The following is a 16,891-nucleotide window of genomic DNA, read 5'->3' as shown; positions in this document are numbered from 1 at the left end:
TTATATAGGGTGGAGGAAATTATTGTTGGAAGAGAGAAGGCCTAGATGTTGTTGGATAAGTTACATTGATGTTGAAGTCACCAAGAGTAATAGCAGGAGAAGTAATGGACAGAAAAACAGTGAGCCGAATGCTAAAATCTTTAGTGAATAGAGAAGAGATGTGCCTACCAAGGAGGAGTAGCAGGTGGTATAATTCAATAGCACATGGTACGAAGAAACTAGAAATTTTTAGAAGGAGAAATCATCTAGAAGTGGCAAAGAGGAGTAAGGAGGAGACCCATATCACCTCCAGGTTCTGGGATGTATGAGAAGAGACAGCAGTTAAGAGATTGTAGGGGAAGCAGAGTCCTCAGGAAAGCCAGTCTTCAGTTAGAGCAAAACGGTAAAGAAAATGTTCAGAAGAGAGGTGCTGCACAGTTCTCTGCCAGAGTGCTTCCTGGTGATTTTGCCCCTTTATCTTTCTTTTGATTCCTCATTTACTATTGACCTGATTATGACATAATACTGGACAGCATGGGCTATCAATAATCATTCACTTGACAAGTCATACAGAAAGATGGGAACTCTGTGACAGACATGATACAGTACTCACTTTTGCCCTTAAAATGAGTCCTTATCATGGTTTCATTACCTTCAGCAACCATGTAATAGCCACCACCAATTGCCAAATGAGCCATAAAGTATACTGGTCTTACATTATATTCATTGCATTTCTTCTTACTGGGGCAAGGATGAATAAGTTGTTTGTGTGTGTGTGTGTGTGTGAGGAAGATCAGCCCAGAGCTAACATTCGTGCTAATCCTCCTCTTTTTGCTGAGGAAAACCAGCTCTGAGCTAACATCTGTTGCCAATCCTCCTCCTCATTTTTTTTCCCCAAAGCCCCAGTAGATAGTTGTATGTCATAGTTGCACATCCTTCTAGTTGCTGTATGTGGGACGCGGCCTCAGCATGGCCGGAGAAGCAGTGTGTCGGTGCGCACCCGGGGATCTGAACCCCGGGCCGCCAGTAGCGGAGCGCATGCACTTAACCGCTAAGCCACCGGGCCAGCCCCTTTTAGAGTAACATCTTTTGACTGCGAGATAGCTTTGTGTGTTCTCCAACTTTAAAAAAAACTTATTCAGGGCCAGCCCCATGGCTTAGCGGTTAAGTGCACGCGCTCCGCTACTGGCGGCCTGGGTTCAGATCCCTGGGCGCGCACCGACGCACTGCTTCTCCGGCCATGCTGAGGCCGCGTCCCACATACAGCAACTAAAAAGGATGTGCAACTATGACATACACCTATCTACTGGAGCTTTGGGGAAAAAAAATGAGGAGGATTGACAGTAGATTTGGCAATAGATGTTAGCTCAGAGCCGGTCTTCCTCAGCAAAAAGAGGAGGATTAGCACTGATGTTAGCTCAGGGCTGATCTTCCTCACAAAAAAAAAGGTGTTACTCTAAAAATGTTATGTAGCTTATAGCATTGAGTAGTTACGGCAGGGAAAAAGGCGTACCTAACATGTACCACATAAGGGATTCTGATTAAAGAAAACTTCTAAATATACAGTTAGTCAACTCCACAAAAAACCGTTATGACCTTTCAGCCTTCTGTGGTGTGTCAATGTTCTTGCCATGGAAAGGTCTAATTATTTTAGTTTAATTTGAATTAAGGCTTCTGATAGAATTAAGGCTGAAGGATAATTGGTGTTTGATTTCATGATTAGCTTATCTTATAAAATTTGTGTGGACCACATGGTCTCTCTTAGAGACATCTGGCAGTCTAGTATGTCTACCCTTCTATAAGCAGGGATACAGCATAGATGCTGAGTATGGTTGGTGTAGGGCTGCAGCTAATGGGTTAGGATAAGCAGCATTGAGCTGTCATCATGAGCATAGTGCTATGACAGATGTCCCTTCCTAGAATTCAAGAGAAGATGAAAAGGAGTTGAGACCTCAGATCAGAAATGTTTCTTATACTCTTTGGTTTCTGTTCTGTTTCAGTGATGACAGTATGGGCTATCAATATCCATTCACTCTACGAGTTGTGCAGAAAGATGGGAACTCCTGTGCATGGTGCCCATGGTATAGGTAAAGTGACCTTCTGCAGAAGAAACATTTTAGTAGAATTGCAGCTTCAGATGTTATACCTTTTTCATAAGGTTTTCAGTTTTTAGAAGTAGTAGTGAATAATGAGAAGCTTGAGATAAACTTAGGAATTGTTCATTTATCTCTTCCTTATGAGATCCATAGCTAAGTTTTGCTCTTGAGACTTAGCTGGTTTTGTGAACTTTACGATCCTCATCAAATTCATAGTTTATGACCAACATTTATTGTTATGTATCTTCTGCTCCTTAAATATAAATCAGTTTAGCAATTCTGAGCCCAGTAGAACATAGTTTACTTACTAGACCTTGATGGAAGTCTGTTTTTGGTCTTTAGAAGAATTATGGAGATTGATTGATCAGTACTGTTCCAGCTTGGAAAATGCCTGAATACTGAAGTCAGCCTTCTGAGAACTGTAATAGACTTACCAAATTGAGTCTAAAATAGGCATTGGAACCATGACTTTGTCATGCTCTCCCCCCGCCCCCATAAATTTTTATACACAGTTATTTAATGTGCCATTTTACAAACAAGGAAATAGGCATTGTTATACCTGATAAATTGTCCTACCTCAGAGCATTAAATGTAACTGAGTTTAGAATTTCTTTAGCAGTGTATTATCTCAAATATCCAATTCTCATAACATTTATTTGCCATAAAGTTCACATATTCATGTGGGTTAACAAATGGTTATCAAGTGCTTTGAAAAATTGGAGACTTGAGAAGTGATAAGCATGATGCCCTGAAATACTAATAATTATTAATACATATTCATGCAGTTATCAGTCTGAAGTAAGCCCATGACAAATTGTGAAGCCCAAGAAAGAAAGGAGGGAAGTAGAAAGGGAGAATATTTCTGGTAAAGAAAATTTGGATACCTTCATAATTATTCTTTCCTCAGTAGACCTTTTACCCCCCCTTTAGATTTTGCAGAGGCTGTAAAATTGATTGTGGGGAAGACAGAGCTTTCATTGGAAATGCCTATATTGCTGTGGATTGGGACCCCACGGCCCTTCACCTCCGCTATCAAACATCACAGGAAAGGGTAAGTACTCAGGGCCACCATAAGATGGTGGCCTTTATATGTAAAATTTTTCCCAGTTTAACTCTATCATGCCATTTATGTTTTAGACAATTTAAATAACAACCAGAAAAACATTCATTGGCATTCTCTATGACACATAATATAGTGACATGATTACATGAATGTTTCAGTTTTCCCACTATTAGTTAATTGTATTGGGGCATTACATTTCAAAAATACTAATAATAAGTAAATCTTATAACAAAACTCTGGGTGTAATTAAAAAGTTATATTCTGTGGCCATGACATACCAGCCAGTAAATATCTCTCTGCCTACTTATTAATTATTATTGAAGCACAGTTACTTAGCTCAAATGAATCCCAGAGCTATAGCTGCTACCTTTAATGGGCATAGTGATCAGAAAAATTAGAGAAAGGTTGGAATATTTCAAGACTGAGCAGCTGAGAATACGTCTCAATGGCTGTTCTTCACACTTGGCATTCTCTACTGCCACTGTCTGGCCAGAGCAATTTTTAAGTTTTGAAAATGTTACTTCAAAAAGAATACTAACTCCATACCCAAAAATGTTTGCCAAATATTGTTTGAAGGGTAGATTGACTGGGTAGCTTGTGGGTAGAGATATGAAGAATCTGATGGAGAGGTAAAAGCAACAGAATCAGAGGAGTCTTTTTAGTCACATGAAAAATTGCAGTGGCTCTTGCAGTTGTATGGCTGTCAATGGAAATTTCCTTCATGATTTCTTAAACTGTACCCTTTAGTTAAGTTAGTAATGATAATTGCCTTTTCTCTCTTTTGTGCTGTTGAGGAGTGAGTGGGGAAGCTACCAATTCCAGACCTAGTTCCTTATTTGGATCCCTAAATATGCCCCCACACACTCTGAGGCTCCTGGCAGCTCTCACTAGCCAAAGATGAGTATAATTTGTGGATACTTGCCAAATGAAAGATCGTTATGCTAAAGGAAGCTGAAGGGAAGTTGATGTTCTAACAGATCATGCTCACTGCACCAGGTTAATTTAGTAACCTCAGCCATGCTTTGTTTGAGGAGGGAACATTTTAGCAATTGATAGAAAGATCCCTAAATCGTTGTTAGCACAAAATCTGACAGGACATTATCGTGACAAGACACTCCTGTCAAAGCTGAAAAATTATGTGGCTCTGTAAATCTCTTTCCCTTTTTAACAAGCCCAGTGTGCAATCTGAAAAGCTCTGGAGGACATCCTCCTTATAGGAAGAAGGGCCTACGTGACCTGTTAAATCTCATCGCACTTCCACTTTCAGTGATGCTTTTAGGACACCATGGAAACCAAGTTGCTATTGAGATATCCTGCCTTGCTGGGGAGTGGAGCCACATGACTAATTTCTTCCTACATAATTTCTCTTCCCACACGTGGTTTTTGCATGTGCTTAGAGAATCACGTAGACAAAAGAAGATACATTGGTTCAAAACTGAGATTATTGACCATATGTTTTATGTGTCTTATTCCAGTGATTTTCCCTTCTAGGAATTTATCCTAGGGAAATAGTCTGTAATTTGCTGACAAGTCTTCATCATAGCATTTTTTAGAATAGTAAAAAATTAGACACAACTTCCATTTGACCCGCATTATAGGAATGGTTAACTAAAGTGTGAACTATTAATTGGGTAAAATATTATGCAGTTATTGAAAATGATGATTACCAGGAGTTTTTACTGACATAGAAGATACTTGTGATATCATGTTAAGTTTTTTAAAAAGCAAAATATAAAATTTTATATACTGAAAAATCTCTTCAATATAAAAAAATACTAGTTAGGAAAAGGACAGAAGAAAATCTGCCAATATTTTGACAGTGTTTGCATTTCTGTTAAGAATATAAAAGGTTCTGGGGCCAGCCTGGTGGTGTAGTGGTTAAGTTCAGCATGCTTCGCTTTGGTGGCCCAGGGTTCCCAGGGTTCAGATCCTGGACATAGACCTACATCACTCATCAAGCCGTACTGTGGCGGCAACCCACATACAAAATAGAGGAAGATTTGGCACAGATGTTAACTCAAGGCCCCTCTTCCTCACCAAAAAAAAAAAAAAAAAAAAAAAAAGAATATAGAAGGTTCCCTGCCTTTTTACATTTTTCTCTGCTTTCCAACATTTCTACCTGAATATTTTATTTGGTAAAGCAGAAAAAAAAACTAGAGAGGCAATTGCTCTTATTCTTTTTATTTTTCCCCTGTTTGGACCTCACATTCCTCAATAAAAAATTAAACTAGATAACTTCTTAGATCTCCCTCTTTTTCTAATAGTCTTATAATGTGTAAGAGCTATTACTTCATTCCTTATGTTTTGTTTTAAGGATAAGCTTTCAGGAATCTTCGAAAAAAAGGAAAAGGGTGCCAATAAGTACTTGAGACTATTAATAGTAGAGTATGTGGGAATGGATCCCAAGAGGTAAAGGGAATCTTTGTCATTTAGGGAAATTTTATTGATAAATAAAAATTATTGTCAGTCCACAAATATGTTTTTTTATCAGTCTTCCTGCCTGTCTCCATCTAGCTCTATAGCCTGTATGTTCCATAGAAAATATAGTCAATAAAAATCAACATTCTTTACTGGCTTACTGTAATTTATGGTTGGCCATAAAGCATCTTTGAGAGAGATAATAGAGATAATGTTTAACTGGCTATGAGAAAAAGGACACTACTGTATTTGAGACACCTCTTTTGCTATTCTGATTCCAACAGCCGTGATACGGCATGTTTCTTTTTGAAGCGTATGAATTTTTCCTTTGGATGACCAGCTCTAAAGATGATGAGAGGTAGTATCAGTGACCCAAGGTCAAGCCAGATTTCCCTTTCTAAAAAAAGAGTTTTCCTCTTAAGTTCCCCTTTTTAAATGAGTTCTTTAGAAATGGATGATGATGCAGTGTTAAATCCCCAAATTTCATGATCAACCTCAACCTTGGTAGTGTATCGAAGCATTTGATAGCCTATGACTCAGCCATCCTTTCGTGTAGGGAGAAAGTTGTACCTGAAAACCTATTCTAAACTGAATGTCCTGAGCTGCACCTGTTTGTAATCTAGGCAGTGAGTTCAGGAAGAGAAAGAAGGGAAATTGCCTCAGGCAAAGAGAACCAGTTCACCTCTGGAAGAGAGGAGTAATAAGTGGAGTGATGGATATGTGTGTGACCTTGCCAGAAAGAGAGACATTTATTGTTGGACTTGTAGTCCAGGCTCCACCTTGGGCTGAAAAGATCCCTATGTAAAGTCTCATGGTAGCGTTCATAGTCCTGATGCTGTGCCTCACCCGTCATGGTTCTTGATTGCTTATTAAGTGGCAGCCAAGAATTGGAAAGGGAAAAATTCTTCCTTTTCTGTTGCATTCTAGGTCTCTCCTCCTCTCCCTCCTCCTGATCCTACGCCACCTCCAGCACACATCCTTACATACCTACTCCCCTTTGCTCTCCCCCCCCCCCTTTTTTTGTGTGAGGAAGATCAGCCCTGAGCTAACATCCGTGCCAATCCTCCTCTTTTTGCTGAGGAAGACCAGCCCTGAGCTAACATCTATTGCCAATCTTCCTCCTTTTGTTTTGCCCTTTTTCTCCCCAAAGCCCCAGTAGATAGTTGTATGTCATAGTTGCACATCCTTCTAGTTGCTGTATGTGGGACGCCACCTCAGCATGGCTGGACAAGCAGTGCGTCGGTGCACGCCCGGGATCCGAACCCCGGGCCGCCAGCAGCGGAGCGCGCGCACTTAACTGTTAAGCCATGGGGCCGGCCCCCTCTCTCCTTTCTTATACTTACCACTCTCTTACTCTAAAGCCTAGCATGCTGGTTAACAGGACCACAAAGGTTTGGGCAGGTATTAGAGGCCTTCTCAACAAAATCAGGCTCTTTTGAGCCTGCTCTTCCTTTTATTTCCATCTCAGATAAAAGGGCCCCATGAAGCAGGAGATGGGATTCTGATAACTCTGTGGTACATGATATCAATATGCAAATGAGTTGTATCCTGCGGAGTTTAACACTCTGGTGTGTTCTCTTCTCATGGTGAGCTTTTCTGTGCCCTTTCTTATTTAATCCAGATCTGGCATCTGTGTTCCAGTGATATTATTTCTCCTAGCTTCTATAAAGCCTGCAGCATACTAATAATGTTCTGTCTTTCTGGTTAAAAAATAAATGACCTAATCTCAATACCCCTGGCTTGAGGGCCAGCTCACATGTAAGCTGTTTTAGGATTTCAGAACTATAAAATAAAGAGGCAATTCCTTATTTGTTTTTATTTTTGTCATTTTGAAGCATTCAGAAATGTTTCAAGAAAAGCTATGGTCATATAAATAGAAATTTCATCCAGGATGCTATTGATGTGATATTTGTGAATAAATGTGCAAATGCTGTATTTGCTCACAGACTCTAATTTGGGTTGTATTTTCTTTTTCTTCATGTAGAATAAAAATGAGGGTGGGTCACCTAGAGGTTGATGCATAGCCAAGTGACCTTTTTTTTTTTTAATTTTTTTTTTTTATTTTTTCCCCAATGCTCCAGTAGATAGCTGTATGTCATAGCTGCACATCCTTCTAATTGCTGTATGTGGGACATGGCCTCAGCCTGGCTGGAGAAGTGGTGTGTCGTGTGCGCCCGGGATCTGAACCCGGGCTGCCAGTAGCAGAGCGTGTGCACTTAACCACTAAGCCACGGGGCCGGCCCCCAAGTGACCATTTTAGACTCACTCCCTCCCTCCCACTCCTTCATCCATTCCTCCTGTTCTCTCCACCTGCAGGTTGTAGATGAGCACGAGAGTGTGGAACAGAGCCGACAAGCACAAGCTGAGCCCATCAACTTGGACAGCTGTCTCCGTGCTTTCACGAGTGAGGAGGAGCTAGGGGAAAATGAGATGTACTACTGCTCCAAGTGTAAGACCCATTGCTTGGCAACCAAGAAGCTGGATCTCTGGAGGCTTCCCCCCGTCCTGGTATGTTATAGCCCTACCTCTGAGAAAGCAAGAGTCTATAAAAAGGAAAGAAGCCATGAACAAATAAGAATTTTTGTTGTTTTTGAGAGTAAGACCCACCGTGCAGCAATGTTTAAGACACTTTGCTGTGCAAGGTTTTTATGTTGCACACAGAGATTAATTGTTCTACAGGTATTTACTAGTTCCTTTTCCTAAAGAGCCTACAGCCTAGAAAGAGAGAGAAGTCATATAGACCAATAACTGCAGTTCATCATGATATGTGAGAAATGCCACAAGTGGTGCAATGTGGTGCATTTGAAGCTCAGAAGAGGGTGCGAGTGCTTCTGGCTGTAGGGAGAGAGGAAGCTTTAGGCTTGCCCTTAGTGGACTAGAGACGAGCAACTGAGCCTGGAACTTCCAGTCCTGCTATGCCTGGTCATATGGTCACAGCACACTGCTGAGTTAAGTTTGTGTGCACAAGCACACAAGTGCCCTGGGGCTTATGTATTCTTTTACATTTGATTTACTTCTGCCTTCTCTCTTCATGGATTAGGAGACTCTCCTGTTGCTTGTCAGGAGAGCTTGAAGTGACAAATCTTCCTATTCATTTAAGAAAGCTTTTTCCTTAAGGGTAGAAGTATCATATCAACTATAACTGTAAGCCACTGGTATATTTTAACCAGGGTTTGTATTTTTTTATTTGTATCTTCTTCCTACTACTCTGTGAGACTGTGAATTTAGGTTTTTCTTTCCTCAGACCAGAACAACTTCCCAGTGAAGAAGGCACAAGAAATTAATAACATTGATTAGCTAGCTCTGGGGATGGGAACTGAGGGAAGGGAAGAAGAGGGCCAGGGGCAGGCTTGGGGACAGGCAGGTGGGAAGAGGGAAGGTTGTTTTTTAATTGAGGTATAAGTAACGTGAAATTAAATGCCTGGATTTTAAATGTCTAGTTTGATGAGTTTTGACAATTATATATACTCATATAACCATCGCATAACACATATCATGGCGTAAAGGCATTTATAAAAACTATGTTTTTGAAGTCTTTAAAGAATAATAAAGAGTAAATGTTGAGAGCTTGGTGGGTTTCAACTAGATCCACACACCAGCATGCCCGTTAGGAAGGGATTCTCTTTATATGAACAGCAAATTGTTAAGCATTTATGGTAAAGGTAGCCATCCAAAGATCTGTGCCCACACTAGAGAGCGTAATAACACCGTATAATAGTAGAGGAATTCATTGCTCTGGAAAAGTAGAAGAGAAGCCAAAAAGGAGAAGGGCGATTCTTATGCTCTTCATGACAGTGAAATTCCCTGGTAGCAGCCGAAGGATATGGTAAGAAAGGAGAGACCTCCTATTGGAGATTAGGTAAGTTTCATCTATAAAAAACTCTTCCTTTTTTCTTCAAATTATTCAGTATAGTCTCCTATCCTCATAAGTATGTTTGTGAATGGATCTTCTGTGATGTTGGAAAGAGGTAGAGGTCAGTGTGGGTGATGAACCCAGAAAGCAGAGGAGGACATTGAAATATAGGCTCTTAGGATGTTGAAGAAATTTGGGAGAGAGTTTTAGATACACACTGGCTATGAAATTAGGGAGATTACCATGTTAGCCACATATCTAAAGGGTATTGGCCCCACTGATAGCTATGTTACATAATAAAATATATTCTTTTTGAAGGAAGAATGTTGTATATTCTTGAACATTCACGTGTATGAGACTTGGTTGTTTTTTTTTAACGTAAATTTTGTATCTTCAGAACCCTTTACCACATTGTCTACCTTTTCTTCACCAGATTATTCACCTTAAACGATTTCAATTTGTAAATGGTCGATGGATAAAATCGCAGAAAATTGTTAAATTTCCTCGTGAAAGTTTTGACCCTAGTGCTTTTTTGGTACCAAGAGACCCGGCTCTCTGCCAGCATAAACCACTCACACCCCAGGGGGATGACCTCTCTGAGCCCAGGATTCCTGCAGGAGAGGTGAAGAAAGTGGATGCCCATAACTCAGCTGGGGAAGAGGATGTGCTCCTGAGCAAAAGCCCATCCTCACTTAGCGCAAACATCGTCAGTAGCCCAAAAGGTGAGGAGGCCTGGGGGAGCTCATGGAGCTAGACGTCACCCTGAGAGGGGCTTTCCTGGGACCCATGTAGACTGCATATTTCCCTCTGTCTTCCACTCTGGAGCAACAGCTTGGTGAGGTAGAAGGAACCTGTCTGGAATCAGACCTATCTAGATTTGAGCTGTGTGACTTCTAGCAAGAAATACAGCCTCTCTAAATGTATTTTCTCTTTCATAAAATGGAGATAATACCAAGTTCACAGTGTGAGGATTTGATACATCAGGAGTGAAGCACTTAACATAATGCCTGACATAGGTGAACATGAATGCAAGTTGTCATCCTTCTTCCCTTACAGCAGAAGTTCTTAAAGTATAGTCTGGGAATCCCTACAGGGTCCCTGAGACCCTTTCAGAGGGCCTGGAGGATTAGAACTATTTTCGTAAAAATACTAAGACAGCATTTGCCTTTTCACTCTCATTTTCTCACAAGTGGACAGTGAAGTCAGAGCCAGCATGACATATGATGATATCATCAGTGAAGTATGTGCTGTGTATTATATTTTTTAAATTCTTCAATTTTAATTTCTAATATGGTAGATATTGTTAGATATAACCCATACAAACAAACGTTCTAGGGGTCCTCAACAATTTTTAAGAGTATATAAGAAGGTGAGGGGGCTGTGACCAAAAAGTTTGACTCACTACTGTATAGGATTTTTGTGAGCGGTAGAGATAATATAGAGTTCCCAATACCTTACCTAGCAATACTAAGTGCTTGATAATTGGTGATCGTATTTTTTTAATCTAATTTTACAAAGGAAAATACGTATTTGTAAAACTCCTTAGTCTAATAATCTTATTTTAAAGTGAACCTGACCAAAATCACCTTTCTGCTATTTTCTAAGTCCCTACATGATACTTTACATTTTCAGGACATTGCTGCCTTTAGAGGCTTGGCATTGAGGAAGACAGAATATAACTTATTGGCTTCATAAAAGGAACTGGAGAGTAGTCAGTCAGGACGCCCCTGTCTTTACCTTGTACAGTTGTGAAGTTGACTTCAAAGTTAGCATTTGGTGGCCGGTTAACTTGTGGCATTTGAATTTATAAATCTTTCCCTCTCTCCCTTTCACAGGTTCACCTTCTTCATCAAGAAAAAGTGGAACCAGCTGTCCCTCCAGCAAAAACAGCAGCCCTAACAGCAGCCCACGGACTTTAGGGAGGAGCAAAGGGAGGCTCCGGCTACCCCAGATCGGCAGCAAAAATAAACTGTCAAGTAGTAAGGAGAACTTGGATTCCAGCAAAGAGAATGGGACTGTGCAAGTTTGTGAGTTGGCTGATACTTTGAGCCAAGGGCAAGTGCTAGGGGGCAGCCAACCTGAGCTGGTCACCGCTCAGGACCATGAAGTAGCTTTGGCCAATGGATTCCTTTATGAGCATGAGGCCTGTAGCAATGGCTACAGCAATGGTCAGCTTGAAAACCACAGTGAAGAAGACAGCACTGATGACCAAAGAGAAGATATTCATGTTAGGCCTATTTATAATCTGTATGCAATTTCGGTAAGTGCTTTGTTGTATGGTTTTCAGAATAATCTGCACTTTTCAGTAGCTTGTTCATTCATATTCATTCATTCATCCTTTTTTCAGGGCCTATATATCTGCTAGACATTGAGCTTGGTGATGGACAAAGTTAGCAGTAGATGTCTTGGCCTTCTGGTTAGAATCCAAGATATAGTGTAATGCTGGGAATAGTCACATATTCATTATAACTAGAGTCACAGGTTCAAGTCATTCACAGTTGTGTGTTCCTAAAGAATTTTTACTTTCTAAAAAATAATTACAACTATAAAATGGTTAAAGTTGGAGATTTTGAATTTTAAATTTTGCGTTTTGTTTTTGGAAAAAGGTAGATGATTCCACAACATTCTTTCTTAACCATCTAAGTATTCACTGTTTTCCTGATCAGATCCTAGTACTGTGCCCTGGCCAGAGTACTGTTAGTACTAACATACCTCCACTTTCTTCTGTCTTACAGTGCCATTCTGGAATTCTGGGCGGGGGCCATTACGTCACTTATGCCAAAAACCCAAACAGCAAGTGGTACTGTTACAATGACAGCAGCTGTAAGGTAAATATCTCCAATCTTTGAATAAAAGAAACAGAAACGTCAGCAGATCTGGGGGACATTTGTTGAAATAATGGACTTGCTCGAATAGGAAGTAAATATTTCTGCTAGAATCAGTGTATAGATGCCTTCAGTATTAAAGGAACAAAAAGTGATATGCAGAGTAGAGAATGAAAACATGAGTAGTGAGGGAAAAAAAGGTATTGGTTAATGAAAAAAAGTTCTTGTCTTTTGAACTATTAGAATTTAATGGAGGTTTTTTTTGCCATTCTTTTGACTTGTCTATGGTCAGAATATTTTCCCCAAAACAAACATTGAAAATAATGGGGCTTATTTTAGGGCAGGTATGAGACAGCCACAATATTAAGCTGATTGGTAGCAGTCAGATTTGGTAATTAAAGAGGGTTGGTCCTCCCTTCCCTGGTAAGGATTAAGAGCCAGCATAGTGATGAGTTTTTTGTTCAAGACTTTTCTTGCCCCTTCAGGAACTTCACCCTGATGAGATTGACACCGACTCTGCCTACATTCTTTTCTATGAGCAGCAGGGGATAGACTATGCACAATTTCTGCCAAAGATCGATGGCAAAAAGATGGCAGACACAAGCAGCATGGATGAAGACTTTGAGTCCGATTACAAAAAGTACTGTGTGTTACAGTAAAGCTACCACTCTGGCTGCTAGACAGGCTGGTGGTGAGGGAGATGACTCCCTGTAGCTGACATTTGGCAAAAGCATCATTGAAAGGCAGGCTAAATGTAGTTATTTTATCCTGTGACCCTGAAGCACAAAATAAAGATTCTAATTAAAATAGCAGTTAACATAACAGTAGTAATAATTTTGTTTGGAAGTGTCTCACACAAGCTCTCTGGTAGAGAACTTTCAGGCAGAGCCCACCATTAGCCTGTAAACAAAAGGGTTTGGCACCAGCCACCTGGGACCAACTAAGAACTAAATTCTGCTTGTCCAGATATGAACAAACATGAAGTAAGTATAGAGTTATCAATAATCATAACAAAATACTAAGAATTTCCTTGGAGTCAAAACAAAAAATTGTAGTGTTGTCTGGGGACGACATGATATGCTACCTCCTTTTTCCTGAAGTTTTATTCCATTATATTGACAAGATGGAGAAAGCAAGATCATGAAGGTGTGCAAAGGATTCTTATAGCATAGACACAGACTTTTCAATTTATTTTTTAAACCATTTTCCCACTTTGTATGTCTTTCTTGCTTTTTGTTTTTGTTGTGTTTGTGTTTGAGACACAACTAGTCGTTGGTGGCAGAGGCATATATAGTGGTCAGTCTGAAAGAGAGAATCTCTTAAGAGCTGTGTGCCTTCTACCCAGGGCCTTGGTTGGGAGACCCTGTAGAAAAAAAAAGCACCCTAGGAAATCCAGCTAAAATGGCCCTCCAGATAAGAGGCATCTTACTTTGAGGATACTTCAAGTGTCCTCAAAAATATATTCCCCCCATTGCTGAGTATGGTAGGGTAGTTGCCAATATTTGCACCATCTTCACATGCACACGTTGCACAAAGAGCTTCTGAGAGGGAAAGTGTCATCAAAGCTAGATGGTTTTCACTATTAGTGGTGGTTTTTTCTTCGTTTCTTTGTTTTGCACTTTAAAAAGAGAATACATGCAAATGAACTTTTCAAAATCTGTTCATATTTGATGGCTGTAAGGGCTATAAATTAACTTGAGTGGATTATTTTCTCCTTTCATATTAAATTTAAAAACAAAACACATCTCAAACATTGATAATGTGTGTTTTTAATGAAATTGGTGGTTTTAGGAAGTAAATTTTTGTTTTGTTTGCGTGTTTTTTTTTTTTTGGTGTTTGTCTTTTTTTTTAATTGCACAGTAGTGGTCATCAAGAGTTATATTTCTTTGCTGACTTCATTTTTTCCTCCAATAATTCAAGACTGGAACAAAAATATAAATGTTATTTATTTCAGGCAGCATTTTTTTTTCCTTTGTTGTTTTTAAATATATATTCAAAGTAAATATTTCGTTTTTTTTTTTTCCAAAAGTCTTCTTTTATTCATCTGGACCCTGGAAGTTGATTCTTACATTAATTGTCAGATTCCATTACCCTTCCTTCCTCATAGATTGTAGGTACCAGTGTAATTAAGCATTTGTGTTCTGATATCTGAAGCTGGTTACTATCCACTTCTTCTCAGAGTGTTTGGAAAGGTTGTCTTAAGTGGCTACCTAAAAAGAACCCTGTTCAGAAGAAGACTGTAGTTGCAAGTGGGAAGGAATGGCTTAAATGGTGTAATGTGATGAAGTCAGACAAAATGCAGACTTATAGTTCCATGATTTTCAATATATAAAATCTGTCCATTCCAACCTGGACAAGCCCCATGAAAAGTGGAAGATTTTAAATAATTTCATTATAGATGTTTTATTTAAGCAGGTAGCACAATCTACTAATGTTGTTTGATCTGTGTTTGTTATATTGGTTGTAATTAATTTTTTAAATTCATGGCTAGCAGGAAATTTATTAAATTAACTATTAACTACATTCACCTTGTAAATTAGTGTATAAAACTTGTTGACAATGCACTGACTTTAGAAAGATGTTAATGTACATAAATAGAGTGTAAATAAAATAGTGTTGATGTACTGAAATATGAACTGTATAAAAAAGTATTGGTAATTGTATATGGAGTGTTCCTGTTTATCTGTAACTATTATCCAAACAAATTAAATACTGTGGATGCATCTATGTGCTGTTTTTCCTCTATACAAGTAAACACAAAAAAAGTCAAATTCTTCAGCCTCTCTCTCTGTGATCCTGTTTTAATTCTCCTAGTTGAGTAATACCTACCTGACTTATAGAGTGGATGCTCCATCTCTGAGAGAATGGAAACTGTGTTGAAGGTAGAACAAGATACCTGCAGTGACCAGGTGAATTGATTTAAACTTGGCTCACATCCCTGTTAGTGGTGAGCTGAGAATTGATGAAGGAGGTCTTACAATAGTGTTCATGCAGATTAGGAGATAAGGTGAAGAAGAGGAAGATTTCTTATTTGTGTAATGTCTGGAAATGATCCTGGGTTTCTAGGGGGCACTGAGAAACCAGGGATGTCCTGATTGTCTCCAAAGAGGCAGTTGGCAGTATTGAGAAGAGTCAAAGATTTAGAGCTATGGGTCCTTCACCCTCAGTTCCTGTTTGTTTACCTTTAAAATTAGAATACCTACCTCTCAGGCTTATATTAAGTAAATGAAGTATATAAACGCCTGGCACAATTTCTTGGTAAGTGCTCAAGGAATGTGAAATACTACCCCCATGAGATTCAGTCCTCTTTTGCAAAGGGGTTTTATTACTCCCTTGCTATCCTGATGCTAAAAGAATTTAATAGCTCTCTGCTCACATTCTCCAAAAACAGGAATACACATTAAAAATGTATAGAGTGAAACATGTTGAATCAGCAGCAGTGGTAGCTTGTTTAAGGAAACAAATAGAAAAAGGATCCAAAAAGTCATCAAAAATGAAGCACAGCTTCTAAACTGCCAATGTCTTTAAAAGACGACCTTGAAAAGGACCAGCTTATGGAGATAGGCAAGCATTTTGTTTTTACTTTCTGAATGGCCCTATAAATTGAGGGAGATCTTCAACCTCCCAGCCTCTCTGGCTGAGGGTGGCAATTCTACATGGAATCTCGCCATCACTTAGTGGCATTGCTCACTGTGAGTTCTTTTCTTAGTTGCAGATACCATTGAATTGGAGTAACTAGATGAATTGCCACACTTTCCCCAACTATTTTAAAGGTTCAATATAGAATTTTACTAGGCCAGAGCCAGAATGTGTAGCTTAGAGACTAGAGATCCCAGTTTTCCTGGATGGTATACCAGCAGGTTCCTTAGTATTGAACTCACAGTCAGAAATGCACACACCTTTATGATCAGAGACCCATACAAGTCAGAGCAATAAAAAGAGGTTGTCCTTAGGTTTGCCAAACTTTCTGAACAACGGGAAGCAAGATAGTAAATAAGGGCAAGAGTTGCAAACTCGGAGAGCCTACAGGGACCAGGTTGGGAACAGGATGTAAGAGAAGCAGATCCAGCCATGGATGAGAATGGAGAGTAGGGGGGACTTTGGTGAGTTCTAGGGTACACATCCATCTAAAGGTTTCATTTGATTGTTGCCATGAAGGAATGTGGGCCCCAATGTTACCAAATCCGTTTTTTCCCCTAAAGAGAGGCCAGAAATCCAGATGTTAATACAAAATATCCCATTTAGAAATGGTGGTTAATTTTTTAAAAATTGTCGACATCATACTGTCCAAATAAAACCTATCTGCAAGCCAGATACAAGCCACCAGTTTATGCACTCTGATAAGTAGAGGGGTCATGGACTTTGAGCCCATTAAGTCAGAGGTCAGATTCTAGCTTTGCTGTTACAACATCTGTGAACTAAAACAAGTTCTTTAGACTCTCAGATTTGTCATGCCCAATGAGAATACCCCTTTACTTTAAAGGGTTGTTATAAGGAATGGATAACGTTTGTAAATAGGCACAGAGCCTGACACCTATTAGATACTCAAATAATAGTATTGTTTCCTTACTTAGGGAAACAGAACACAGGTACAATATAACAATAATGTTATGATCAAGTTTATTACCAGTCCAGTGGCATACAGCTGACAACATGT

General features: G+C 39.4%; 1 protein-coding gene across 2 annotated transcripts in view; it reads left to right on the top strand.

Annotated features, from left to right (window-relative positions):
- USP32 (ubiquitin specific peptidase 32) overlaps positions 1-15,005 on the top strand; it is a 220,177-nt gene extending 205,172 nt beyond the window's left edge. For both annotated transcript variants that reach the window (XM_058560459.1, XM_058560460.1), the window contains exons 28-34: positions 1,980-2,066; positions 3,006-3,126; positions 7,873-8,064; positions 9,843-10,131; positions 11,245-11,669; positions 12,145-12,237; positions 12,720-15,005. In XM_058560459.1, the coding sequence (XP_058416442.1) occupies positions 1,980-2,066; positions 3,006-3,126; positions 7,873-8,064; positions 9,843-10,131; positions 11,245-11,669; positions 12,145-12,237; positions 12,720-12,893 (1,381 nt within the window). In that variant the 3' untranslated portion in view covers positions 12,894-15,005. The remainder of the gene's footprint in view (positions 1-1,979; positions 2,067-3,005; positions 3,127-7,872; positions 8,065-9,842; positions 10,132-11,244; positions 11,670-12,144; positions 12,238-12,719) is intronic.
- The last annotated feature ends 1,886 nt before the right edge of the window (positions 15,006-16,891 follow it).

Source organism: Diceros bicornis, chromosome 18 (genome assembly GCF_020826845.1).
Source record: "Diceros bicornis minor isolate mBicDic1 chromosome 18, mDicBic1.mat.cur, whole genome shotgun sequence".
Classification (NCBI taxonomy): Eukaryota; Metazoa; Chordata; class Mammalia; order Perissodactyla; family Rhinocerotidae; genus Diceros; species Diceros bicornis.
This window is presented reverse-complemented; position numbering and strand designations above follow the sequence as displayed.